The sequence below is a fragment of the Pocillopora verrucosa genome, chromosome 8 (genome assembly GCF_036669915.1).
Source record: "Pocillopora verrucosa isolate sample1 chromosome 8, ASM3666991v2, whole genome shotgun sequence".
NCBI lineage: Eukaryota > Metazoa > Cnidaria > Anthozoa > Scleractinia > Pocilloporidae > Pocillopora > Pocillopora verrucosa.
The window spans coordinates 22353392-22380537 of NC_089319.1; the positions used below are offsets into that span (position 1 = coordinate 22353392).

Genomic DNA, 27146 nt, shown 5'->3' on the forward strand with positions numbered 1-27146 from the left:
GACAAAACAAGGTTTGTAGCTGCTGCCTCTTGTGTAGTATACGCGCTGTAATGCCATGTTCGTAATCATATTCACTAAACTCTCGGTCTCTTTAATAGGTGTAGCCGAGAAATTTTGATAAATCGCTTGAAGTTTAGAAAGCAAGTGTTGCTGCTCGCTTGCCGAGACATTCCGAGTCAAACTACATTCATACAGGAGAAGGATAAAATTAAACATTGGTTTAGAGCTCGAGGTAAGTGTTTTGTACAGGAAGGAAATTTCTTTATCTCATGTCATCCATTGCTGATCAAGAAAGGTTTTTCGAACAGAATGAGAAAATGTTCACTTGGAATTTCACAGTCGGTAGAAATTCTACCTAACAGGTTCGAGCTGTCGCGTGAGTTCTGTCGCGACTTGCTCCAAGCGGCTTTGAATTACTGTCACGATGCCAAACTATAGTTTTGTGAGTATTCACACATTCTGATTAATTTTTTAATTATTAAACACCGCGTATATAGTGATTTCACAGACTTAAACACCTCTTCTTTTTGCAAGGCAGAGAAATTTTTGTCGGTAACTTAATCGGTGAACTTCTTCAAGAAGCGAGGCAGAATTCTATATTTGGGTTATCGATTCTGAGGGGAGCTCCATTGTAGAGGATTCGTAGGTGACTCACACGCGGAATTGATTTATTGCGATAAGCTTCGATAGTGGTGACGAACGAACCTATTACCGGGATCGGACTTAAAACAACTTTTTACTCCTCTGAAGATGACTTCCACCTAGATTCTCGAAACGTCCGTCTAAGGACCGTCAGAACGGCTACGGTATGGGAAAACGTCGATTAAAAATTAAATTCTTAACTAACTTATTTAGAATTTTGCGAAAAGATCGAGATATCTGTCGTTTCTTACGGCGCCTTACCTTAACTTAAGCGTTACATGGGAGCTAGCGAAGCGTAGAGTTCCAAATAAAAACGTAAATAATTCATCGTCTTAATTACCGTCACAAGACCACGCAAAGTTTGACGATTTCCTGAGGACGGCTTAGAATTGTACAAAGTTTCAAAACGCACCAGTCGAGCTATTTTTCTTGTCCATAAGATCTCCTCTTTTGGCATGTTCTCGTTGTTGTCGCCATCTTGGTTTCACTTAAGGTTCCCAGTGCTGCAGTTTACTATTGCCGACAACAGTCGTTCTCAGGAATACTCTCACCGCACAATCAGATTGCACGATCAAAAGAATTCACTTCTTGTTCAGCCGAAGTCAGTAAATGTTTTGGTTTCCGTTTCGTGGCATTGTTTTCAGTGGGGTATAATTTCCGTGAATCGAGGACTGTATAGTTTGAGTAGCTGGCGGTTTTTTCATGCGTTCAAGCGTCCAGCGGCAGAGCCGTTAATAAAAAGAAGCACGCGAAGCCGCGAGAGGTTTTGGACAGAGTCTCTCTTCATAACTGTTCTATTTATTTAGTCTTTCTCTGAGTCGGCCTTTTTCGTTTTTCCTCCTTTTTAGGTATTGAAAAGATTCCAGCTTTTTAGGTCACTTGGAATCCTACATGGCCTACCAAAGGTATAGAATATTATCCACAAATGATGTTTGAGCCCTGGAGCGAAATCTGGGATTTCATTGGTTTGTTAAACTTTGCTTTGAGATTGGTTTACAAAATATTCGTCATCCTGTCAACAGTTAAAGTGTAAAAACCAAGACAGTTTGCATGTCTTTTACTTTAAGTTCTCATTGGTTCATTGTTCTGACTGTAAATGGGCGTGTGGAATTACTTTGATTATTAGCTTACAATTTAGTTTTGGCATTTTTGGGTGGAAAAGAAAATTAGATTCCGGAAAATTCCCGCCTGCAAAGCGAAGGAAAGAAGGAGGAGGAGCCATGGGAACGAGGATCGATTCCCAAAGTTTTATATTTTCGTCCATTATGTAGTGAATTTGTATCATTGACATGAACCATTTTGATATCATTTTCAGTTCCGTGTCTTTTAACGCCTTGCCATTTCCAGTACCACAGGTCAGTGAAATTGTTGTAATTTTATTGCTTATCATACTTTGACCTTTAACCCAGCTTCTTATGATGGATTATATCATCAAAAATGGAGTTAACTAGGATAACTAAAGAGCATGTAAGCGATTCAAGTCTCGTAGAACTTCCGAAAATAATTCCGGTTATCTGGTTAAGATCGATTTGGATTAGCAAGTTTCCCATAGCAACATTTCTTAGAAAAGTTTTCCTGGGGAGTGTACGTAAATGAAAATTTTTCCTTGACATTTTGAATATTATTGCTCAGTAGATTTTGAAATTGAAACATATCAAAGAAAAACTTGTAGAGGGTCGATAGTTTTACCGCAAATGATTTGACAGAGAGATTTGTTGCTGATATGACATGCCTGCCTACTTGCGATTTTCACGTCATCGGATCAAAACTTTGCACTCAAACCTTTGTTTAGTAGGCTGATAGGTTTCTCAAACCCGGCGAAAAAGTCTATGAGGAGGTTGTATATATTGGGTGGGTCTTCGGAAATTTGAGTAGCTAGTGCACCCCACGCCTTTGACTAACGTTGCAAGGTATATTATTATCAGGTATATTATTGTTCAGTAGATTTTGCAAGCGGAACATGTCAAAGAAAATCTTGTAGGGGTCGAAAGTGTTACCGCAAATGATTTTTCAGGAAGATTTTTTGCCGAAATTGTTTAGAAATACCTGCCTACTTGCGATTCTCGCGTCACCGGATCAAAGCTTCGCACACAAACCCTTGTTTAGTAGGCTGACAGGTATCTCAAACCCAGCGAGAAAGCCGATGAGGAGGTTGCATATGTCGGGTAGGTCTTCGGAAATTTGAGGAGTGCACCCCACGCCTTTGAGTATGTAGTATGTTGGGTAGATCTTCGGAAATTTGAGGAGTGCACCCCACGCCTTTGACTAACGTTGCAAGGTATAGCTCGATATATTTTTCCTGATAAAATATCATCGACAAGTTTTTTTTTAAAAACCTGACAATTTTTCTGACACAACTAGTCAGTCCAAAGTTAGCTTTAGGAAAAACCCTTTTTCGTTTTACATCTGTCTTAACTGGGCAGTATATGAACAGTATCCATTTTTTTTCATGGTAGGATTTGCTCCTTTCAGCCCTTGTATCAACCAACCATGAGGAAACTCTGAAAAATGCTGATCGGTTTTTGGAGACCAAAGACTATCGTACTGCAGCTGCGCTTTACACTGCGGCTGTTGAATATCTTCAAGTTCCCACATCTGCTGAACGGGTGGCCTATATTCTGTGCAAGCGAGCTGAATGTTTACTTCGTTTGGTAATTTTGAATGATTCCTCAGTTGCTTTACGTGACTGGCTATCAGCTATTAGTATTTTTAAAGACCGCTAAGTCATTCAAATAACTAGTCATACAAAATTACTTTAGTAACAAACAACTCGTACGATGTGATCAGAAAGTAATTCTCTACCAATCAGAGTGCGCACATTTCTATAATCACCTGAGCAATAATGCTAAAGTATGCTTAAAGACACGCACGCTTTCTGATTGGTCAAGGATCATTTAATCTCATTATATAATAATGACAATACTTTTGTTCTTCTTTCAGAATTATGTGCAACATGTTTTACATGACTGCGATGTTTGTAAGTACATCAAGTTGCGTAGTAGGGTGGGACAGATGTTCCCAATCGCTCTTCTAATGATGACACTAACAAGCTCAATTGACTCAAAGACTGAATTGTCCATTCCTGTGTCGCCTCTTCACTGACTATTTTAATTTGAGCGAGAAATGGAAAAGGCAGATAACAAATGTTTTCACATGATAAATCATATCATATTCGTTTATCGTTTTCTTTTCAAGGTGAAACCTTGACTGGTTGCGGAAACGAACATGTAGCCTTCCTGAGATTACGAGCTCTAGAATTGCAGGGAGAGGTGCAAGAAGCCTTCATTCATGCCATTGTCTTTGAAGCTCTCAATCCCGAGGTAAATTTTTTGTTCATTAATTTCACGTAGTATCAAATCAGGCTCCTTCAAGTGATATTGATGCTCAAGTGACACTGGTGTTCAAGTGCTATCCAGAATGTGTGGATTTATTCTAGTGATATTTAAATTCTCTTTTTTTTTCGTATAGAATTCTAAAAACGCTCGTAGTGCGGTGCTATAGCGAACCCTTTAGAGACTGGTCATTATAGATCGCCGACGGGGCGGGGCGGGGATTTTGGGGATCATATGGTTTTCAGGAGGGAACAGAGGAGACTATAGAGCATAAAGAGGGGACCATAGACGGCCAGTTAACTGCCAATGATGGGTGAATCAGTTATCAGTTGAGTCGTGGCATACTTCAAAATATGTCAAAATTAGGGATAATTCGTGTGTCGTCTACTTTGACATTCATGAATTCGTGTGGCCCCCGGAACTGTTCCTACACAAACCTGACAATCAAAAGAAATCCCTCAGATCTCTCTGGACTAAAGTCATCATAACCAGCTCCCACCTGGAATGAAAGTGTGGCACAGGTGAAGAAGAAGAAGCAGCAATTTACGTTTTCTTATGCCAATCGAACCGTTTTTACTTTGCAGAAGTCAAGAGACAAAGATGCTGTGCGCAGACTAAGAACAAAGGTCAAATCGCTCTTCAGACAGGTATCGTTTTGTTATTTTCGTATGCTCAACGTCAAATTTTGAACAAAATCAGTTTGATATGTCAACAGTAGCCTCCATGTGACGTGAAAATATTCTAGAATATTAGTCTGCGGACATATTATGTTTCCAAGAGCGAAGCTCGAGGAAATGATTGAGCTTCGAGGGAGTAGAATGGAGGCTATTGTATTTATCATCGCTCCAATGTTTTTGCAACACAGAACAAAACATTCAAAACTCAGCACCGTTAAACTTTACGCTTAACTTTTCAGAGCGAATTTATGAACAAACACGGTTTCCGTTTCTTTTGCTAACAACAGAGTAACATCCTCCAATCTTTGATAAACAATTAGGAATATTTTCGTTGCATTTCTCGCAAGATTTGAAATCATCTGATATTCGCCATTGCTTACCAGGGAAAATAAAGTGAAGTAACGCCTTTAAACCTATTGCATAAGTGTGAAAGTATTTGTTCAGATTATAAAGTTTAGTTTGGATTTGCCATGACGAACAGTGTATTGTGTGCCTTGCCTTTAAGGGTGAACACCAAATCTACAGAACCATCGACATCCTGATGAAGCAAGGGACGATATTGTTTGAAAAAAACAAATCTGATTTAGCTTTGAGTATCTTCACAGAGATGGTTAATCTTGCGCCTAGAGCAGAAGGAATACAGATGGCCCATGAATACCGAGCGCAATGTTATTTCATTCAGGTAAGAGTAGATTTGGTACAGACGAAAGTTATTATTTTCCAGCTAGTTTAAATGTACTGTTGATATATGTTATATGGCAGGTGAATTATAAAAAAAGATGGCATTTTTTCAATTTCTTTGGTTGAAACCACAAATGATACACCAACAGTTAAAAATATAGGAATTCTATTCCAAGTGTACCTTAAACGAGACGACAAACGTCCCCCACTCCTACCCGGTAATATAAATTTGTAACTTGTGAAATTATTTAAAATTTTTATAGCTGTTTACACCATTAGTCTAGGTAACTGCTGATACTAGAAACAAGAGTTTTAACCAGAGGTTTACATAACCGCCGATTTTGAAACCCTTTTCTGTCTATAGGGGAAATTTTTACAAGCTGATCAAGACTGCAATCGAGGTGAGCCATTCTTGAATATGTGAGAAATATGTGAGGCTTTCCCGGAAGGGTGAGGGAAAGTTCTAACTAACTGTTCTTACAAATGAATAACCTTGTAGCAAATCTTTTTTTCTATCAGCCCTTAATCTGTCTGACCGTGAAAGTATCTCAGCTCTTGATACAAAGATCAAAATCCAAATGCAGCTTGGAGAGTTTTCCGAAGCTCTTGAAATACTCAATGAATGGCGGATGCTTATTGATCCTGAGGTGAGACTGAAGTTAATCCTCTCCAATAACTAGCTAAAGAAAATGATCAGCGCTGTGACCTGGAACACATGCAGAGCAAGCCGGTCAAAGTAGAGCATGTGCAAATGAATCAATTTTGGGCAGCCGTACGCTATTTTCCCGCGCAAAACCATACATGAAAACATACGAAACTACTGGCGTCACGCAAAGTTTTACAGGGAAAAAATTGAAACTTTCAGTGAAATCAGTGAGAAAAAAAAACCGTGAAAGCGAAACTGGCTTGTCGAACACAAAGTTTATAAAATTGTTGGTATTCTGTTGTTTAATCAAGTGCTTGCCCGTTTCTCAAGAAATTCGCTGGTTTTGACCTTGAAACTCGGATTCGCTTCCTAAGGTTACGTTGGAATTTTTTAAAAACCTGTCTCTCAATTTACGCTATATTTTACATAAATCGATGAATCTTTTAGTTTCAGAATACTTATCTAGACGAGATAGAAAGAAAGATACGGGACCAGATGGCTGAGCCTGAAAACACTGCGGGGATAAGCCGAACACAATCGGTAAATTCAATAGTTTTTCTCGACTGCCTAATGAAAATTTTGGGCCCTAAGAGATTGCCTCGTGTTACATTCTCTGGCATTTCTGCAAAACATGTAAATTGATGCTGAGAGTACTCTTCTGATTTTTTTCTCTAAGTCCTTTGATATATCGTCTAGTCAAGGATTACTGCCTTACAAAGGAAACAAACGCCCCCAATTCCGAGCTTCCAAGCATGCCAAGGTAAGCTAAAAGTTCTGCTTCGGTAAAGTGTGTGCTTCGTTGAATTAATACTTCATTTAATGGCTGAATTCAAACCCAATTTTTGACCAAAGGGATCCCAAACACACGCTTGAATGTTGTGTGTGCCAATATGGATCAGATCTGTGGTTTTTATAAGGATGTAAGCACTTGACGAAAGTAACATCAACCCTCTGACAAACAAGCGAGATCCGGAAAATTAAGCTGTTGACATGGCATGGTAATGTTTGTTATTTAAATTATCTATTGTTTTTCCGCGCTCAGACAACAAAGGGCAAAAAAGAGCTGCAACGAGAAGAATGGATCCGAGAGAAGGTAAATTCTGTTATTCATTGATACAAAACGACTGCAGCCCTTAATAATTTCTATACTATAATCATGGGCACTCAAATAAATAAGTTTTGAAATAAATAGATTATTAGGCGAAAATTTGTAAATTTGTCAATAATTGTCTTTTTTAATCCAGGAGCGGCAAGAAATAGCTCAGCCCTGTACGAAGGAAATGCCCAAGAAAGGAGATGAAAATAGACACAGAGCGGTATGTCACGTGGAGACGAAAATCAGAAGCACTAAATCTTTCAGCATTATAGCAGTCTGTGGAAAAAAACTAAACAATTTGGTTTTCCTGTTTTTAATCAGGCAAGAGCTGATTTTAATCCACAAGTAAAGCGAGGTGCAACTAAAGAGGAATTTCTCGGTACGTAAAAATTTGTTTTTTTGTTATCCATCATCCCTCGCGCGTTTAGGCACGATTACTGTTATTAGAAAGCCTGAGATTTTATTATTTCTGTGTGAGACATGTTGTTCTCACAGAGTCGACTCGGTTTCCTCGAGGAGCATGAACGGTTTATGGCGAGCTTTTAAAGTGAGGCACCTTTTAAACTTGCATTAGACGTGCACTTCATTCTGGTGAAGCTTAAGAAGCTCCTCCGAGCCACAACAATTTTTCATCATAGTAACAGATAGGAACGTTGTGTTTTAAAAGTAAGATGTTTATCACGGGGCATGGCAAACTTTGAACACAATCAATACCATTGAATTTGTATCTAAAATAACACCTACAGTTCTTTGGATGAGGATCAATCATGAAACTGACTATATATACAGATTTTTCTCCTACAGTAAGACCGAAGAAAAAACAGGGAAGAAGAAAGACCAAGACCTTGAGAGCCAAACGGGAAGGTAATTGGGTGCGGCTACATGATTTTCCCCTTACTTGTGTGATAGATAAAAAAAATCCAAGTTATCGATGGCTTCCTTATCAGTAAAGTCTTGAGGGACTTGGATTATAAAGGAGTTCCTCGTCTCTCGGGTTACGACTAATCTACGCTTTAGTAATTATTCAGTATTCACATGCAGAGATCTCATAATCACAATTAGAAACTAAGATCAATCAAATTAGGAATTCCCCTCTTATGCCCATGCAACTAATTGATTAATTTGTTATTACGCAGACGCTAAGAAGGAGGCTTAAAGATATATTGCCGAGGGGGGGGAAGGGGGAGGGGGAGGGGAGAGAAGTTTTTGGTTGTATCACGAAAAGAATTTACCTGATTCCCCCATAAGGCTCTGTAATATTCTGGTGATCCCCAAACTGGCAGTCAATTAGCAGTCACTTTTTATGTTTTCTCTTTTATACTCCAATTCCCCCCCGGGCGATAAGTTCTGGTCCCTTAAAAGCTGTAAAATGCGGGTGTGTTTGTGTTAAGTTATAAATCACCGTCTTAGCTTTAAGACTGCATACGCAAGTACGAAGTGTTATTATATTCTTCATGCTTTAAATGAAATTTTCATGGAAAATCATGAGCGCATGCGTATACGCAGATATGCATTCATTTAACTTTTGCGTCCATGTCGTGACTAGCTGATGGTGATGATGAATCCGACACAGACAGTGTCTGTAGCACCCGCACTTGCCCTGACAAACTGGACTACACGATGAGTACCGTAAAATCTACATCAAAGGTGCCAAGTATCGGCCAGTCAACTTCCAAAGGCAAACACCAGAAACAGAAACCACCACCTGGGGTACAGCAGCCCCCTGTTGGTTCAACGTCTCCACAAACGAAAAAACCAGTTGCTAAAGTTAAACCCTTTACTGAGGGCGTTAGAGAGAAAGCTGGAGCAAGTGCAAGTGTAAGAGGCTACGGAATTCGTAAAAGACCACGTCTTGTCTTTGGCGCCTACCGCCTCTGCAAGTACTACCGCCTTCAGCAGCCTTGTTTTCAAGGGGAACGCTGTTCCTATGCACACAGTGAAGAAGAACGAAAAGCATGGGAAGTAGAAAGGAAGAGAGGTAGGCTACTAATTATGGCAAACAAAGGGCTTTTGCTTCCTCGATTTAAAGGATTCCAATCAGCCACGTCCCATTTTTTGCTTACTTACGGGATACTATGAATGTGATCTTATGATAATCGGCGCAGAGCCCTTGCCAATCATTTATGGAGTGCTAGTAATGTAACGGTAAGGACGAAAATTGAACATTCACTTGCAACGATTCAAGAAGATTGGGAACCGCTGGTAAGAAAATATTATGATGGTGCGAATACTGGATCATCACGTCATTGTGTGCGATGCATTATTTTTCATCAGGATCTTTTAAGGAGTGTAGGATGTACAATTGGCCATTCTTGGTAAATTTGTAGGTGAAATAAACTTATTTCCATTAAGTTTATCGTATTTCAGATATTTGTGCAGTCCCGACGAAACACAAAGAATTGATGACCAAAAAACCTTACATGTCACTCGATGAGTGGCGCCAAGCTTTCAAGGGACAGGTTCGAGCACCACTACGAATGCCACCAAAAGGGGGACGGTTTAGAATATGTGCTGGGTGAGTCATGCAGTTTGTTCAAGGTACAGGCTATCGGTCGTCATAGTGTATGCGTTTCAGATCGTATATTAATAAATCAAAAAAAGGAAAGAAGCTCTTAAACTAGGTTTACTTTTAATTCATAGGTGGACGAAAGGAGTTTGCAAATTGAAAAAAGGATGTACTTTTGCACACGGCCCACAGGAACTCGAAGCTTGGAATAAACACGTAAAAATGATGGAAAAGGAGATGGAAACTAAGAACGAGGAGGAAAAGGAAACTGAACAGAAAAAAGACGAAAATGAAAATGCAATAAAAACCATCACCCGTTCACCGATAAAAGATGATCGACCAGTTCCCACTTACAAGGTTAGCTCTGTATTGTGTCATATTTCGTGTTAGCCTCACGACAGTTCAGATTTAGCTAAATAATCCATCTTCATCTCTCAGTTGAAGGATCTCGTCACCAGTCTTTCAGGAGTGTCAGTTGCGTGTGACCCAAGTGTTCAAAATGTGTCATTACAAGTTCCACTGGACAGTGAAGGAGAAAAAACTTTTAGCTGGACTGTCCGACTATCTTATGAGGTAAGAGAGAGGGAAGTTTGGTCGTGAGGTATATTCTAAGGGACTCATCGCTTATTTGTTTTGAATAACCTGGAGAAAGTATTAGAATTTGAGATAAAATTTCGAGAACCAAAGGAACGTAACACAGGAATGTATCACAGGTGCAAAAATAACACAAAAAAGAGCAGCTTTATGAGTTATGACGTAGGACTAAAGGTGGTGACATCATCGCCATCATTACAATCATGGCGAACAACAAGGACAAAAATAAAAAATAAAACCAAAACTATAAATGAGACTAAAAATTGTAGTCGCTGTTGGAAATGATGGAGGAGGATGATTGCCTCCGAAACCATTTGCTCAATTATTCTTACAGTTTGATTCATGTCTATCCAAATTGGTTATGGCAATAAAATCAGTTTAGAATCTAAATGACATCGTCGTAATAAGTCACCAAACTTTCACGAATAGCGAGCTAAAAAAATGCATAATCAACATTTGGAAAAATTATCTTTTTTTGGATTTAAAGGATTACTCATGGGCTTTCGTCAGCTTTTAATTAGTCTCTTAGCACATATGTTTTCTCAATTCTTATTTAGTCCACTGAGACCGGGCATCTGCAGGATATTGCACTATTATGGAAATTCCCCAGTTGTTACAGTTTCACCAGTGTTAAAATTAAATACTCGAAAGGCCCACTTACAGTGGAGGACGCTGTAGAGAGGGTTGACGACTGTCATTATCAAGTACCACCATATCTACGTGCGTTGGACAGCAACTGTGAAGTGGAAGTAGCGCTCTCATTCTCTACATTTGTCTTCGGAAACTTCAGACAATATTTGGTGTTCGATTTTGGCCAAGAGCGTCCCCTTGCCTTAGAATTTTGTGTCGAAATCGGCAGTCAAGAATTCCTGAGAGAACTGAGCGAGGAGAAGACAAAGCTTGCTTTGGGTGGGCCTCTGTGGGATGAAAGTTACCGGAAAATTGTCCCTTTTGAGTGCAAAACCTCTTCAGTGTTCAAGAATGATAATTTGACAGACTTGTACAAGTTGCCAGTAGATAGAGTGGATGATGTTGTGCCCTGTCCTCTTCTTGACGAATCACAAGGTCTGAGCGAGAAAAATTACAAAGACATCATGCATCAGTTGTTATTTGTAGAGGAGTTTTATATTCGCAAACAAGTTGCCAGGTTAGATTTCAAAAATTCTGCTTTAACAGTTTTTTCGTGACATGAAATTATCATCTGCTCTATATGTAATTGGATATAAATCAATTACTATCAATTGCTGTACTTTAGAATTCCTACGTAAATGCGGGCTGAATGAATTTAAATGAAGTCCCGATCAAATTTCCCTGTTATTTGTAAGAAATAATGCAGTGTTCTGGGAATGCTATGTTTCCCTTTTACATCAATATTGGATATTTTCATTCTCTTATGTTTTCAATTTTTCTCCACCGGCTCAATGATCACTGACACAACCGATGAGAATGAGCTGTTTCAATTAAACTGTTTCAGATTCAATATGGAAGGAGCCCATTTACACGCTGCATCACTGATTGTTAAGAAAGATGAAGTCCTGTGCGCCAACGAAGGTTGGCTGTACGGTTCGTTCCACGTGTTGCACCCTATAACACCCGATGACGCGGATGGGCGACTCCTACTCAGGAATCTGTTCGGGAGCGCTGGGTCAGTGTTAATAGCAAAAAGCCAGTGCTCTCAATCGATGGTTTATGAAGCTTTAGTGGACTCGGTGGAGGAAAGTCGTGTCATAGTAAAGCTATCTGTACGGTGTTGCGAAGATCTAGGGCTGACAAACAACAGTGAAACCATTGTGGACGTTCAGTTCCGGATCAATCGACTTCGACTTTGTGAGATGCACGACAACATCGACAGACTGGGACTAGAGCACATCAGAATAGTGTTTCCCGCCTTTGGCGAGGTCGCCTTGGAAAATAACGTAAGGTTAATTCGCTGTTTGATTTACCATACAAATGTAGCTTCACTTTTCAATATCAGTGAGAAAACCTTTATCCTTATTAAACGGCAAGGTAGTCTTTATGGAAATAAGAACGTTCTGATTAGTTCTTACTTGCGCTGTACTGACCGTTTCCACGGAAACTGTCATAAGCTGTGCATTTTCGTTTGCGAAAGCCGCCAAATTTAAAATAACCATGATTGGTTCGACTGCCACATAATAAACTACTGACTAATCTCACTTGCTCGACGTGGGGAGTATTGGCCCGGGTCGTTTCTGTACTTATCTTGCTGCGCTCGGTCCGTCCTGCCACGACCTAGGCCATTCTCCCCCTGTGCGGCCCTCACGCTGGGTCAACAGAAAGTTAATATTTTTATCAACGCATTAACACTCCGAAGCAAAACTTTTCTAATTATATCGTGCTTTGAAAAAAAAAAAAAAATTTCCCGCGGCGAAGGCCTCTTTGTCATTTGAGTGCTCGTGAAATTGTGACTCGGGGTCGACTGATATTTTGAAAATTACCAAGTTTAGGAAACTTAAAAGTGCACTGACCAAACTTTTGTTTCGTGTGATTTTTTCCAGGTTACTATCTTGCCATGGATTCTCGATCCCAGCTTAAACGATGATCAAAAAGAGGTTATCAAGAAAATAGCTTCGCCATCGAGCAATTCACCTCCTTTGGTGGTGTTTGGTCCATTTGGAACAGGGAAAACTTTCACTCTGAATCAAGCTGTTCGACAAATTGCCTTAGACTGCAACAACCGCGTACTTATCTGCACCCATTCAAACAGTGCGGCAGACATACACGTAGAGTTATTGGACGAATACCTCCGTAATAATGGAATACTGGCTTGCAGACCCCTGAGGATTTACACACCGTTGCGGAAGTTATCAACTGTCTCTGCCATGGTGAAGGAGTACTGCCTCATAACAGACAGAATCTTTCGACTCCCAACTCGTAATGACGTGTTACGTCACCGAGTCATAATAACAACTTTGGGAATGTCACGAGCTCTGTTTGATATGGACCTACATCGGGGAATTTTTTCTCACATCTTAATCGATGAAGCGGCGCAGGCGCTGGAGACGGAAACGTTAGCCCCAATTACACTAGCGGGTTACAATACGAAAGTGGTTTTCACTGGGGATCACATGCAGGTTCGTGAAGCTTTCCTCATTTCTGGACTCTCTATGGACGTAATAGGTAATGAAAGAGCTGGTATGGTGTAGCACCGAGTACCAAGGGAAAAGAAACATGTCGACTGTGATATAGTATTTCACAATTTATGTAGAGATAGGGCACCCATTTATCAAAGGAAATGTTGTAAGCCATTTGAGTTGAAATCTGGAGACGTAAAACTGTTCTCTTTTACCTTCCTCGTTAGATGAGCCCTGACGTACTCTCTCCTCAAGCAAAGAAGTGGGGATTCCAGATGTCTTTACAAGAGAGGCTTTTCTACGACTACGACAGACGAAAAAAGGAAGCAAAGCAAGATCCCAATGTCATCTATTTGACAACGAACTACCGCTCAAACGAGCAAATTCTTCAATTCTCCTCCGACATGTTTTACGGTCAACTTTCCTGTGGTAGTAATCAGCCCCTTCACCCTTGGTTGGGTCCATTGGTGTTTTATTCCGCTTTTGGCGAAGAGGAGATGGCGGAGAACCATTCATCCCACCGCAATTTGGCTGAGGTGAACGAGGTGGTGAAGCGAGTCAAAGAGCTCATGGACTGCTGGCCTCAACAATGGGGTTCAATACCGGATCCTAAACAAGTTGCTGTAGTTTCATCAGAGCGTTATCAGGTACAAAGAAAAAAATCAAAACCTATTCTTGGAACTACACTGTATTGTCAACCCTCCTCTATCAGACTCTGAGTTCTCTTGTTGGTAATAGTCCTTGACACATAAACACACAAGATCTTTGATTTCTTACAAACATTCACCTCTCGCTTTCCCCGATCAACAATAACTTGTTAAGTTCTGTGAATATTTATTTCTCCAATGTTATGCAGTAATACATAATTTTTTCTTCTGTAGGTAAAAACGATTCGCGATGGCCTTAGAAAAATTGATCTTGGTGAAGTTGACGTGGAAACCATTGAAAATGTGCAAGGTTTGTAAATTACTTGAAGGAATTCCATTGATTTAGGTCTTTAAATTGAAAATATTTTTACTTTAAGATTTTACTCCAGGGAAATACTGGTACGGAGCTTTTTCTTGCAATAATTCGAAATTGTCTGGCAGACAGGTAAGGGGAAACTGTCAAACAGAAAATCTGCCCTGGAAAAACATCAAATTCTTATAGGTGATTTAAGAGAGATGAACATTTCAAACGTTTTAAATTCATGCTGTCGACAATCATTCTTCAGTCTTAAAATATCGTGAATTGTTCCTCCAGGAAAACAGTTCCGCGCTCTCTTTGTCAGTACAGTGCGAACCAATCACTCTTGTAACGAGTCCAATGCGTGGGTGGATAATGAAAGTGACAGGCCTTACCTTTCATTTCTCACGGATCCTAAGCTTTTAAACACTGCACTTACCCGTGCCCAGTCTCTCATCGCCGTGGTTGGCGATCCTTTTTCACTGAGGACTATTGGAGATTGCCAGGGACTTTGGGAAGAGTTTATTAAGAGATGCAGTGCCAGTGGAAACCTCTTTGGAATAGAGTGCAGTGAACTTGAAGAAAGTATTTCTCAAACGGGACTCAATGTCAACGCCAGTGAATTTGTCCCACGACTCGCCAGCCACACAAGTCCCCAACCTGATAACGAATCTCCTAACCACCAGATGGCAGCCTTAGACGATATGAAATTCAATGCATCTCATTCACCTCCACAGATAAACGCACCAGAGCATACCATTGATAATGAAACTTCTTCTCCCAAGGAAATGATGCATGAGAATGTACACACCACTAGTACTGATAGGATTCTAGACTATTGCGCCGAGGATTCTAAGCATGAACTACTGAAAACGTCATCTCCAAACGAAGAAGACGACAGCGAAGTTGAAAGTACTTCAGACTCTGGAGATGTGTGCGACAGACTGATTGGGAGTGACGATAATGAAAATGGTGATTTTGTAGAATATGGAAATGTGCCGGATGAAACTGTTCCCCCAAAGTACATGGATGACATCACTCTTGCCATCGAGGCTAAATGTGTGGAAAATGAGAAGAAACGAAAATTGAAAGAAGAAAAGATGCAACAGTTGGAAAGGGAACAGATGAGGCTCTTCGCTTCAACCAACCACAAAGTCGCCGAAGATATTGACGATGAAAGTGTTCACCGCGCTTTTGTATCTAACAACGCAAGAACCGATATACGTCATGAAGACTTCACGGTCATAAAAAGGAAAGGCAAAACGCAAATTGTTTGGAGAAATCCTAGGATTGAATATAGTGAACGTACAAAAAGGCTTATCAGTCAGGCCAAATTTAACGATCATGAGAGTCTCCAGGCTGAGTGTCTTGAACGTTTACTGAAAGAGGAGCCCGAGAAGTACTGCCGATGTAGACTTCGCATAAGCTTCGAGAAATCCAGAGTATCCTATGGAGAGATTCAAGATGTCAAGAGTGAAGATATCTTGATTGAGGGAAGGAGCACTCGTCAGAGATTTGATGGAGATATCGTGGCGGTAGAACTTAAGAAGGAGTCCTCGGACGAATCGCCTTTCCAGCTGGGGAGAATCAAGGGAAAAATAAAAGGTAGACTATATTGCCCGATGAACCCTCGTGAACGCCAATTTGTGTGCACGATCTCCAGGACAAACCCTTGGTTGATGTTCCCCATTAATAAATCAATGACACCCATTGCAAACTTAAAAGGAAGCTCTTGCGAAGTAATTCCTATTTACAAGAAAGAACAGCCAGGAGAAGGAGAAAGAGCAGTACAGATAAAAGAGATTTCAAAAAAAGACGCACTCAGCGGAAAATTTCTTTTTGTGGTTCAATATTTGCAGTGGAGGAAAGATTTCCCATACCCACTCGGTATTGCCACTAAGACTATTAGAAAAGGAAGTGATCTTCGAAGTGCTTACGGTGTACTTGATGCCGAATACCAGTTAAAGGGATCATTTAAAAAGGAGGTCTCCAGGGAGGCGGCAAGATTCCAAGATGAGTGGCAGGCAGTCCTTGAGCGTGAAAAACAGCATCGCCAACTGGTGTTAAACGCATTCACAATTGACCCTCCCGGAAGTGAAGCTCTCGATGATGCCTTGACTATTGAAAAGCTTGAAAATGGTTTGTGCAGAGTAGGAGTACACATTGCTGACGTGTCCTATTTTGTGAGGAGAGGAAGTGGTATCGACCTTGAAGCAAAGAAGAGGGGTACCTCCTACTTCCCTGGTCATAGCCATGGAGATGTTTTGATGCTCCCGAAAGAGCTAAGCCACCATCTCTGCAGTCTGCTGCCAAACGAAGAACGACTTGCCGTGTCTCTTTACCTAGATTTGAACCAGGATGGTAATGTTCATGGGATCGAGGACCTCGATCATGGTGGTCGCATGCAGAGGAGAGAGCTTAATTTTGCGCGTACAATTGTAAAATCACAATGTCGTTTGACTTACACCGAGGCACAAGCAATCATTATGAGCTCAGACAAAGTTCCAAACAACCCTGACAGTGATGGGAAAGTAGCAACAAAGATCAAAGAAAGCATATGCATGCTCAGCATGTTGGCCCAAAAGAGAAGAAAACTGCGTCTTCGTGGCGGATCTTTCTATCGTTTTGACGATGCAAACCGAGCTGAAGACTTCGAGGCTCATGAGCTGGTTGAGGAAATGATGATCCTGGCTAATGAGTCTGTAGCCAGATATCTCATTATCGATCAAAGAGGTGGAGAGTCATTACCTTTGAGGATTCAACTCCCCCCCAAGACTCACAAACTGAATGAATGGAAAGAGCGGTTTGGAGGTTGTGCCCAGCTTTCACTCTCTCTGAGTGAATACTCAAGTCGAGATCAGCTTTGTGTGGAAAACTTCATTCTACCAAAGTGTACTTGGAATGAAATTAGTTCTGCACGCCAAAAAGACGATGACAGAAAGCTCACCCATTTAATTTGCAATGATCATATCTATCCGCAACTCGCAATCGCACGTTCATTTTTAAGAGGTCTCCAACGAAAAGCAGAGGATTTAAAAGCGGCTGAGGTTCCACCAGATAACAGAGTTCACTGGTCTTTAAAACTAAAGGAATACACTCGATTCACCTCCCCAATTCGTCGTTACCTTGATATCGAAGTTCATCGGCTGTTACTAGGGGAAGCAGACCAAAACGCTGAGGCTGAAGACATCTCTGTGCTTTTTCGCCGTTGCTCGTTTCTATCTGAGAGAGCAAGTAGGTTTGAGAAAGAATGTAGTCGTGTTCAATTTGCTGCGAGTCTCAGGAAAGAGAGCTGCGAGACGCCTGCTGTCATTGAAGTCCTCTCGAGAGATTTTTTTCAGCTACAGCTTCTATCTGGAGCGAATTGCTATCTGCCTTCAGGACAGAGGAGAATCCAGATCAGTCACCTGGGACCAATTAAACAACCAGAGATGGATGAATCATTGCAATGCCTTGAACTTGAGTGGAAACTCAGAATTTATGATGCTTCGTCTGAAACTATCCAGCAAGCGCTGGAGTGTAAGACTCAGGAGGAACGTGAGGAACATTTTTGCAAAGATAGAGTCAAGGTTACGTTAGAAGTAAGCTCAGATGGTTCAAGTCTTCAGAATTACAGCATTCCGAGCCAACTTTGGTTGGACGTCTCAAACGCCGTCGAAAACAACAACAAAGAAAAGTTGGAGAAGTGTTTAGCAAAGGTTGATGCAACAATCGGAGAGATAGAAACTCAGGCCAGAGCTCTAAACTTTAATTACGAAAACTATGACGTGGTAAAAAATGATGACGATGACAACGATGACAATGACGATAACGAAGATAAAGACGACGATGACGAAGATAATGACGACGACGATGACGAAGATAATGACGACGACGATGACGAAGATAATGACGACGACGATGACGAAGATAATGACGACGACGATGACGAAGATAATGACGACGACGATGACGAAGATAATGACGACGACGATGACGAAGATAATGACGACGACGACGATGACGATGACCAAGATAAAGACGAAGACGAAGATGATGGTGACTATATGCATTTTCAAAAAGTGTCCTTGATTTTAAAGGTTTCTGACACTGTCAACATACAACTGGCTGTAAACGAAGTTAGAGGTCTGATGTCACCAGAAATTCAGCTTTTCAAGTTGGCCCCAGGAATGGACGTTTGCCTCGAGCATAGGAAACGTCCAGATAGATGCTTTGTAGAACTTGCCTCAGATCACTCATCACAGCCAAAGTACAAGGATATTAGAAGGTATATCAAAGCCTGGGAACCCGTACTGGCAATGGAGGCCGCCACTCAGGCGATAACGAATGACGATGTTATCATTCTGCAAAATCTCACGGTGAAATGGAGAGAAAATGACAAAGAAATTATCGGCGAGTTTCTGCTTGAGAAGTCGTTTTGTACAACAAGATGCATCAACATTTCAGATGGTGATTACGCCTGTGCAAAAGTTTGGTGCCCAGTGTCAGTGCAAGCTGAGGGATCTGATACCTCAAAATCTATTGCTGCCAATACCCTTTGGAAAACTGACAAAGAGGTCGAAGAGGAAGAATTCTCTGATAGTGATGATGACTCAAGCTTCTATACAGCAAGCGAAGGAGAAGATGAACTGGGAAGTTCCAAGTTTAAAGGTGGAAAAGGGGAACACTTTGTTTGGGTTGGCCACTGTTCGATCACGAAAAAGAAGGATCGTGTGACGCTTCACCTGAAACAACAGTCCATACACATTCCCTCAGGGCTTCTGGATGGAGATGGGTGTATCTGTACCTTGGAAATAATAAAGCTGGCCATCAATCACAGGTGACTGTTTGTCAAGGTAGATTAAAATATATCACATTTATTGTCTTGACTAGTCCTCCTGTCAAACATTGGACGAGACAGCTTTTAAGAAGGAGAATGTATTGGAAAACTTGTCGAAAGCGAATTTTTTTTTACTATTGGTATGAAATTTATCACGAGCTTAAGGGAAGCTTTACTCCAGTACAAGTTTTTGGATAAGTGCCCTGATACTCTTGTTTCCCAGTCTAAAATTTTTCTCCTGATAAGTTAAAGTGTCGAAGATCTCTTAGTTTGAATGCTACGGTACCCTAGTACTTGGGATCTTGCAGGTTTCTTTACGGTTAGAAAATTACAACTACTAGTCACTTATCAAAACACTTATGCTGTATTTCAGGCGAATGATGAACGCTTTGAAAAAACTGGAAAAAAAGGGAAAGGAAGACCTAGTTCACGACCTCTGCCTTGGAAAAAAAGAACAGCTGGGTGGTACGTTTTATTTACCAATTTAGTGTCCTAAATCCAAAAGGAACCTACAGCTTACACAGTTAGTTACTTTACTAAGGGGTGGGGGATTTGAACGTAATAACTAAACATTAGCTGGTTCCTCGCGATGACTCGAATTCTTCTTCAGGTCTTGGCCAACTGCTTCGTTTCCTTCTCCCCCGTCCCTGCGACAAGTGATCCACGACGGCTCCGTTTTTCTCTCCATCAGTCATAACGGTTGCTTTTATTTAGCTTTAACCTGATTACTGTCATTCATGCAAATCCTCCGGTCGGGAGTGTAAGAAAGTTCGCCTTGCTCAGTTGCCAAGTTGCACGTCGTCGTTTCAGTAATAAGGGAGTTATCCCTTTGAAAAAACATTCAGCCTGGAGGACCAGTGGATTGCCCTTTGCTTTACCCTTATCTCTCGCCCCTGACATGGGTGCGATCCTAACATGACCATAGGAGGTCCGTGCGGCAAAGCTCTCGGACGCGTTGGGACACCAAAGCATCCTCAACACATACGTACTGCGTGCCTATTAAGATTCTTCGACGAGAATATTTGTCTGAGCCTTTCGCATTGCGTAAAAAACATCCGGATTCCCTGCGTTAATTGGATTAGCCTTATACTGAAACATTTCAGAGGAATAATTGAATGATTACACATTATTAGATTTTATTGCAATGTAAACCTCAGCCGAAGTGTGTTAATAGCCATTCAAATTAGAGAATTCTCTAACTTACAACTGCAAATTATTAAGAGATCATTACCTGATCATTTTTTCACATCGTTTGAACGCAGAAACTTCCAGAAAACAACCACCAAGCGAAAACCTATCTATTGTTGGCATGAGTAAAGACCAACCTGAAAAAGCTTCAGATCTAAACAGGGACCAACTTCAGGCAGTTAAAAGAGCTCTACGAAGCCGCTTTACTTTAATTCAAGGACCTCCCGGTAAATATGCCTCATGGTATCTATTCAATGTTTAGCAAAAGCTTAGCTATAGTTTGTCAAAAGTATTAATTACAGCAGGGGAACCATCAAATGTCCAAAAGAAGAAAAATTCGGAGACTAAAACTTGGGATAAAATCTACATTGTGAAAGACAACAAATCAAGGTCTATGTCGAGGAATGATAACAGAGCCTATGCCTTTTATGTAGTTTCTTGTCCTAGAGCATTCTTATTTTCTTATTTTCCCTTCCTTCTACATTGTTGTAGTGTATAAAGATACCCACTTGTGGAAATGAGTGCAAGTGGTGTAATACACTCGAGACCTACAGATTTGCATGTATATATAAAGTGTGTATTTAATTTATTCTGAGTGTTCTTTTCGGTTAAGAGTAAGAGTGTAACGGACGTTAATAAACGGTAATTTAACCGCGGTGTACTACGATTATAATTTTCGCTAGGAACTGGAAAGACCATAACAGGAGTTCATATCGCCTATTGGTTCAATGCAATGAATGAAAGAGATGAAAAGGAGAATGCTACTGTCCTCTACTGTGGGCCCTCCAACAGATCCGTAGATGTTGTGGCAGGTGAGAGGAACAAAGTATGTGAAAGTAGCGCACGTGCGGCAAAATAGGGGAGGGAACAATGCCCCCTTTCCCTGACCGCCCACAAAAAATGGGGAAGCCCAGTCTTGTACCCTTTTGACCGATGAAGATCGAACGACGGACAGTGACAGTGTCATCTTCCGATTCCAGTAGACCACCATTGTGAATTTATGTGATGCTAGACATTAAGTATTTTTTGGCAAATATTTTCCACTTTAAGAGGAGAGGCATAGAAATAATTCAAACCGTACTACTTGGGTACTGCATACGCCAAATCAATTAAGTCTTAAATCTGAAGGGAAGTTATGAATGATTTGATAATTCTGAAATGGAACTCCTGGTTACTCCTTCTCTATGTTCATAGCATCGAAGATGTGTTATTGCGAAGTAAAAAAAAGGGTAGGGAACCAGAGTCGTTTTCGATTCGTATGGGATTTGAGCTTCTTCGAGAGGTCCAGTGTGAAAATGTGTGATGTAAGGAATGTAATTTTAATGAGTAATTTTCACTTAAAAATACATGTTTTTTTGTTGAGCGCTTTATAGAATAAATACTGCTTTCTCTTGAAGAGTACCTGATAAAGATCGAAGGTCTAAAATCAAAGATCCTTCGAGTATACGGCAAAGTCATCGAGCAAAAAAGATTTCCAATACCGAATGAAGTGAAATCATCTCGAACGATTGGCAGCAAAGAAGAGATGAGAGTACCTAAGAAACTGAGAGGCATCGCATTACATCACGTTATCAGACAGGGAAAATCGCCGTTTGCCAAAGACCTAAAAAAGTTTAAAAGAATGTTTGACAAAAAGAAGGAAGAGGAGCAAATCGTGGATGACGCAGTCTCGAAATATCGTCAGGTTTGAAGAAATCAATTTTAAGAAATCAATAACGGTACCAAAGGTTACAATTTTAGCTCCCACAACTCTGGGGTTTTTCATCCAGCAAGTTTAAGAGATATCATTGGTTTTATTGAGTCATTGTTGGTTTTTAAAACTTTTCCCTGCATTTTATGATTTTATATACAGACCAGAAGATAGATCTTTTTTCGATTGGACATTTCGTCAATTGAACCAAGTAGAATAGTCAGTACAGAAACTGACGTCTGAATTCGACAAATTAGTGTTTTTGATAGGCAAAAAATCTTTCTGAACTTATGAAACATGCAAGGGAGGAATAAGTTAAGCGTACTCGATAAATAAACTTTTTATTATGTCAATTGTAGTTGATAAAGGAAGCTGAGCAATGGGCAATTAAGAAATTTGGACGCATTGTCCTTTGTACTTGTTCTGCGGCTGGAAGCAAAAGGATGGAGCAAGTCTGTGGGAACGTCATTCAGTGCATTGTGGACGAATGCGGAATGTGTCTGGAGCCAGAAACTCTCATTCCAATTGTGAGTTCAGAATCGGCAAGACAAGTCGTTCTTATCGGAGACCATAAGCAACTTCAGCCAATTGTAAAGAACAGAGTGGCGAAGTCACTTGGACTGAGTACATCCATGTTTGAGCGATATGCCAGTCGGGCTGTTATGCTTAAGGAGCAGTACAGAATGGTAAGACGTTGAAAGCGTAAGTGTCACGAATATTTGACGAAACTTTGTTGGAAGACGCTTCATAGAGACCCGCATATCCTCGTAGAGAAACCCCTCAGTGGGAAGAGGGGTGTGGGGGGTTTTTCAGACGGAGGGCTTTGCTGAAAACTTTTAGAGATCTTAGATGTGAGTCATCACCATGCATCTTAACTTTTAGTCAGCCTTAAGGAATAACGTTTACGGTATGCACTTCTTTGGTTGAAAATTGGCTTAACCACAAACGGGCTCTAATCTTGACATCGATCAATATTTTGTCTTAAACTCATCATAATACACAATTTTAATGAAGCTACTTGCAAACAAATTTTGTCTTTCAGCATCCAGATATTTGTGAATTCCCTTCCAGGCAGTTTTATGATGGAAAATTAGTCACGTCAAAGTGCGTCATAGACAGACTAAGTCAAACCGAATACGACAGGAGTTTTTTAAATTTCTGGCCGTCGCATAAAGGTGACAATTACACACCCCTTGTGTTTTGTCACGTGGTCGGCGAGGAGGAGGAGCTTGTAGTGACAACTGAAGAAGGCAATGAACGATCAAAGAGTAACATGAAGGAGAAAGACAAAGTGGTATGTTAATAACGATGATGACTATGATGAAAGGAACTTCTTCATGGCTTGCGCGTCATAAATAGTTACAGTCGTATAGTTGTAATCCGTATTAATCTTCTCAACCATTTTCTTTCCTTTTTGAGTTTTTTCTTACCTCTGTCAATTTTTATTACATTAGCCAACTATTATTTCATGGTTTCTTACGTAAGCACAGACGTTTTTGAGACGCAGAATACCTCAAAGAGAATGTAACTGCTTCTGTCAATCTTTCACTCCAACCAATTAACTGTATATAGCCGTTCTTTTACCATTGTAACCTAAAGCTTTTGAATAATAATCCAAGATACGCGCCAGGGAAAAGAAATTTTAAACTCCAGCTGCCTTACGCATCTCAAAATCGTGTGTCCCTAACAAGCTCCCTCATAAAGACAATTATCTGAAAAGTCAGAAATGACTTGAAAACAAATACAGTGATAACTAAAGAGATACAAATTACCTCGGCTTAGTCAAAAAAGAATGAGCAATTTTTAAAAAGGAAATCGCTAAAGAGTCGAATTTTACGTATAGAACACGAGAGTACGTTTTCATTTTAGGTCGCTGTGGTCAAAAAATTCCTTAAACTTAGCGTGAAAGGAAGAGAAAATGATGAGTCAAGAGACAAAGGAGATCAAGTTCTTGTTCTCAGCCCATACCGCGCGCAGTGCCATGTTATTCGACAAGATCTCATACACGAGGATTTAACTAACGTGAACGTAACTTCAATTGTTAAAAGCCAAGGTAAACCTGGGTAAGAAGTAATGGGGAAGAGTGCATGAATGGCTGCTGAGGGAATTAAATTAACTACAACGAGAAATCTGCCATCAGTTCACCGAAAAGAGTGACAAAGCAATCAAATAGAGCACACAATTAACAGAGTGCAAGGCGCATTGAAAACAATCAAACAGAGCCCAGGAAAAACAGTGCACATGAAAATTAGGAAACCATCAGTCAGGACGTTTGTCGTGGAATCCACACAAGCCACTAAGTAGCTGGTCAACCAATCAGAAAGGATTTCCTAATATATCGCTAGTGTGGATTATTGATGATAGTGATGGTGATAATAACAATAATAATGATGATGACGATGAAAGCTACAACAACGAAGAGGATAATGATTATAAGTGAAAGTTTACTACTACTTTGCTCTATTTTCAGGTAGTGAAAATGAGTTCGTGATCATATCACTTGTCCGGTCATTACCAGACTCCCAGATTGATTACGAACCCACCGGGAGATGGCTACGGGAGAACTTGGGCTTTGTCACTGACGAACATCAGATGAATGTTGCGTTGACTAGAGCGAAACAAGGACTGTGTATTATTGGTGAGTGGGATAAGAAAAACATCTTCTTTTTAAGGAGTTTGGGTTACGTAATATGTGTGGACAATATGATGTGGCAAGGAACGGATTTGCATTGCTGATTAAAACTAACGAACACGTTCAGCTGATTGTAGTCTTTGTGAAATTTTCGAACCATAGACCTTGGAGAAGTAGTGTGATTGTTAGAACTTCCTGTCTTTTATCCTCCCTTCCCTGTTCTTGTTCCTTTTGCGATTCATGTAAAAGCATCTAAACATCGTGATTGAACCGACCTTACTGGGCTCTAGTAAAAAAAAAAATATCTGGAAACGAAAAATAATACACACATAATACCACAAATTTTGCGATTGTGTATCATTTCAACTTGACGAGTTGTAACCCAGTGACAGTTGTCTGTCACACACGGACTTAAGTATTTCACTGATCACAAAGATTTTTTACATTTCTCTCATTTTTTTGTATTTCTCAGGTAACAAAAACTTACTAGAGGTCTGTGATTTGTGGAGCTCTCTCATTGAGCATTACCAAAGCAAATCATGCTTTGTGGATGGCTGTGACTGGCCCTGAGCTGAACGTATGTGAAGTGTAATTTCCTTTATACATCAAGCTTGAGATGGTTGTTGTCAAAGATTGGTTTACATCACCCGGAAAAATGTCAACTACAAAATCGTATATAGTTAGTAGCTTTAAAAATGTCTCAGGTAAATTAATGTTATGTAGTGCATAAATAAATCCAGTTTGAGCTAGTATTTGAAATACCTCAAAGAAATTTAAAAGATTTAACAAAAGGATTTATCTCATATTAATAATCATTTAACAATACTTTTAGTTTTTATCTCATATTCATATTACAATACTTTTAGCTAAGATAGTTATCACGAAGTGTCGTGTTTTCTTACCTGTAGATACAAAATTTAACACTTAAGATTTTAGATTTAGCACTAGGAAAATGTGTAACCAATTTCTGGAGAATTAAATCACGGAATAGCCCTGTCAATAAATTTGTGTGAGTTCCTCTATTTTACAAAGAGAAATTCAAAAATTCCTTTGAGTTGGCTACGATGAAAATATGTCATTACCGATCTTTCTGAATACTTATATGTGATATTCGGAAAAAAATGAACCATAACAAGTTCGATATTTTCACCAAGTGAAGTTCAATGAAAGCTAAAATGTTACGTGTCATCCTTTCTTAAATAAAAAGTCTAGTGTTGTCTAGTTGAATAAATTGTCGGGTCTATCAGTTTTGTGTGGTTGGCTAAACTCTGCCACTATAAGGGATACATAGTGTTCAACATCAAACTCTAGTCAGACATGGTTTGATGCTACTCTGGTTTGCAGATTTAATGAATGTAACCGAAGAAGTTACAATTCATTGACCCAACGTTTCGACTCTCCTGTCTAGAGCCTTCATCAGGGGTGATCTAAACGCTGCAACAAGAGTTCCTTTTATATGATCACTAATTAGCGGTCTTTTTTCTGATGAGGTGTAAATAGGAGTCAGGAAGCAAACCGCCATCGTCACGATTTAAAGGAGCGTAGGCGGAGTTAATATGCCAAGCCTCCAAACAAAGGCGCTGGTGGTAACGCCGATTAGTGGTGATAATTTTAGAATTATCCCACCCAATTGTATGGTTGGTTAGACATGTGTGCTCCGATAAAGCAGAATTTTTCTTTTTGCAAAAGAAAACTGCTTTTTGATGCTCTCTCCAGTCACTGGTTCCCTTTCATCAAGAGCGTTACCAGCGACTGGTTTTGCTGTTTGTTACCGAACCCATCAAGAGAATTTTGAATAGCCACAACGTTCAAGTTGCTCAAAAACCTTTCAGACTTTGGGGCATATTTTCGCCAAACCTAAGGATCCTGTCACGAAAGAACAACGAACCGACGCCATTTATTCAATTCCATGCAATGACTGTGACCACGAATACATCGGACAGACCAAACGTCAGTTTAGTACACGTTTAAAAGAGCACCAGCGCCTTTGCTTGGAGGCTTGGCATATTAACTCCGCCCACGCTCCTTTAAATCGTGACGATGGCGGTTTGTCTGATTGTCCACCTGGTTGCCGTGTCAACTTTAATATATCAAACTCTAGTGTTTAATATCCCCCTTTTGGTTACAAAAAGACTTTAGATTCAAAACTGGGACACCGGCAGCGTGAAAAATCAGTAACTGGTGTAAAAAATCTGACAACAGTGTCAAAAATCGGGTAGTACAGTCCGAAATTAAATAAAGACGTCCGATTTTAGACAGTTGTATCCGTTTTTAGTCATAGCATCTGATTTTAGACGCTAGTGTCTGATTTTAGACTCTAAAGTCCGATTTAAGACAGTAGTGTCTGATTTTATACACTATTGTCCGTTTCACTTGAGTCCGAATTAAGAAACTAGTACTCGAATTTACACAAGTATTCGATTTTAGACCCTAGTGTCTGATTTCAGAGACTAGGGTCCAAATTCGGTAATTATTGTCTCAAAAAAAGGCTTTCTATCTTTTAACTAAGACACTAGTGTCTAAAATTCTGACACTAGAAAGAGCGATCCTGTCGCGTGACTTCACAGTCAACTTTTACACGGATATGACCTAAACCAAGGAGTTTG

At 40.1% G+C, this 27146-nt stretch overlaps 1 protein-coding gene across 1 annotated transcript; it reads left to right on the forward strand.

Moving 5' to 3' along the window:
• On the forward strand, window positions 1–26812 carry LOC131799706 (3'-5' exoribonuclease HELZ2). Its single transcript, XM_066171603.1, has 36 exons — window positions 1–11; window positions 99–232; window positions 1491–1547; window positions 1958–1997; window positions 3099–3293; window positions 3583–3619; window positions 3838–3962; window positions 4559–4621; window positions 5157–5333; window positions 5697–5733; window positions 5852–5979; window positions 6426–6518; window positions 6655–6738; window positions 7021–7071; window positions 7223–7294; window positions 7396–7453; window positions 7864–7938; window positions 8621–9052; window positions 9442–9589; window positions 9715–9937; window positions 10019–10153; window positions 10732–11321; window positions 11649–12090; window positions 12691–13266; window positions 13494–13913; window positions 14148–14223; window positions 14509–19030; window positions 19404–19495; window positions 20293–20445; window positions 20902–21030; window positions 21616–21902; window positions 22268–22594; window positions 22951–23202; window positions 23778–23961; window positions 24379–24546; window positions 25013–26812. The coding sequence occupies exons 3-36, from the start codon at window positions 1534–1536 to the stop codon at window positions 25108–25110; spliced, it is 10503 nt and encodes a 3500-aa protein (XP_066027700.1). The 5' UTR covers window positions 1–11; window positions 99–232; window positions 1491–1533; the 3' UTR covers window positions 25111–26812.
• The last annotated feature ends 334 nt before the right edge of the window (window positions 26813–27146 follow it).

Bases quoted from the DNA above. Each gene is read 5' to 3' on its own strand.
- LOC131799706 (XM_066171603.1), top strand. The intron at 12,091-12,690 runs GTAAGGTTAATT...GATTTTTTCCAG, and splicing joins AGGTCGCCTTGGAAAATAAC to GTTACTATCTTGCCATGGAT. The intron at 24,547-25,012 runs GTGAGTGGGATA...TGTATTTCTCAG, and splicing joins ACAAGGACTGTGTATTATTG to GTAACAAAAACTTACTAGAG.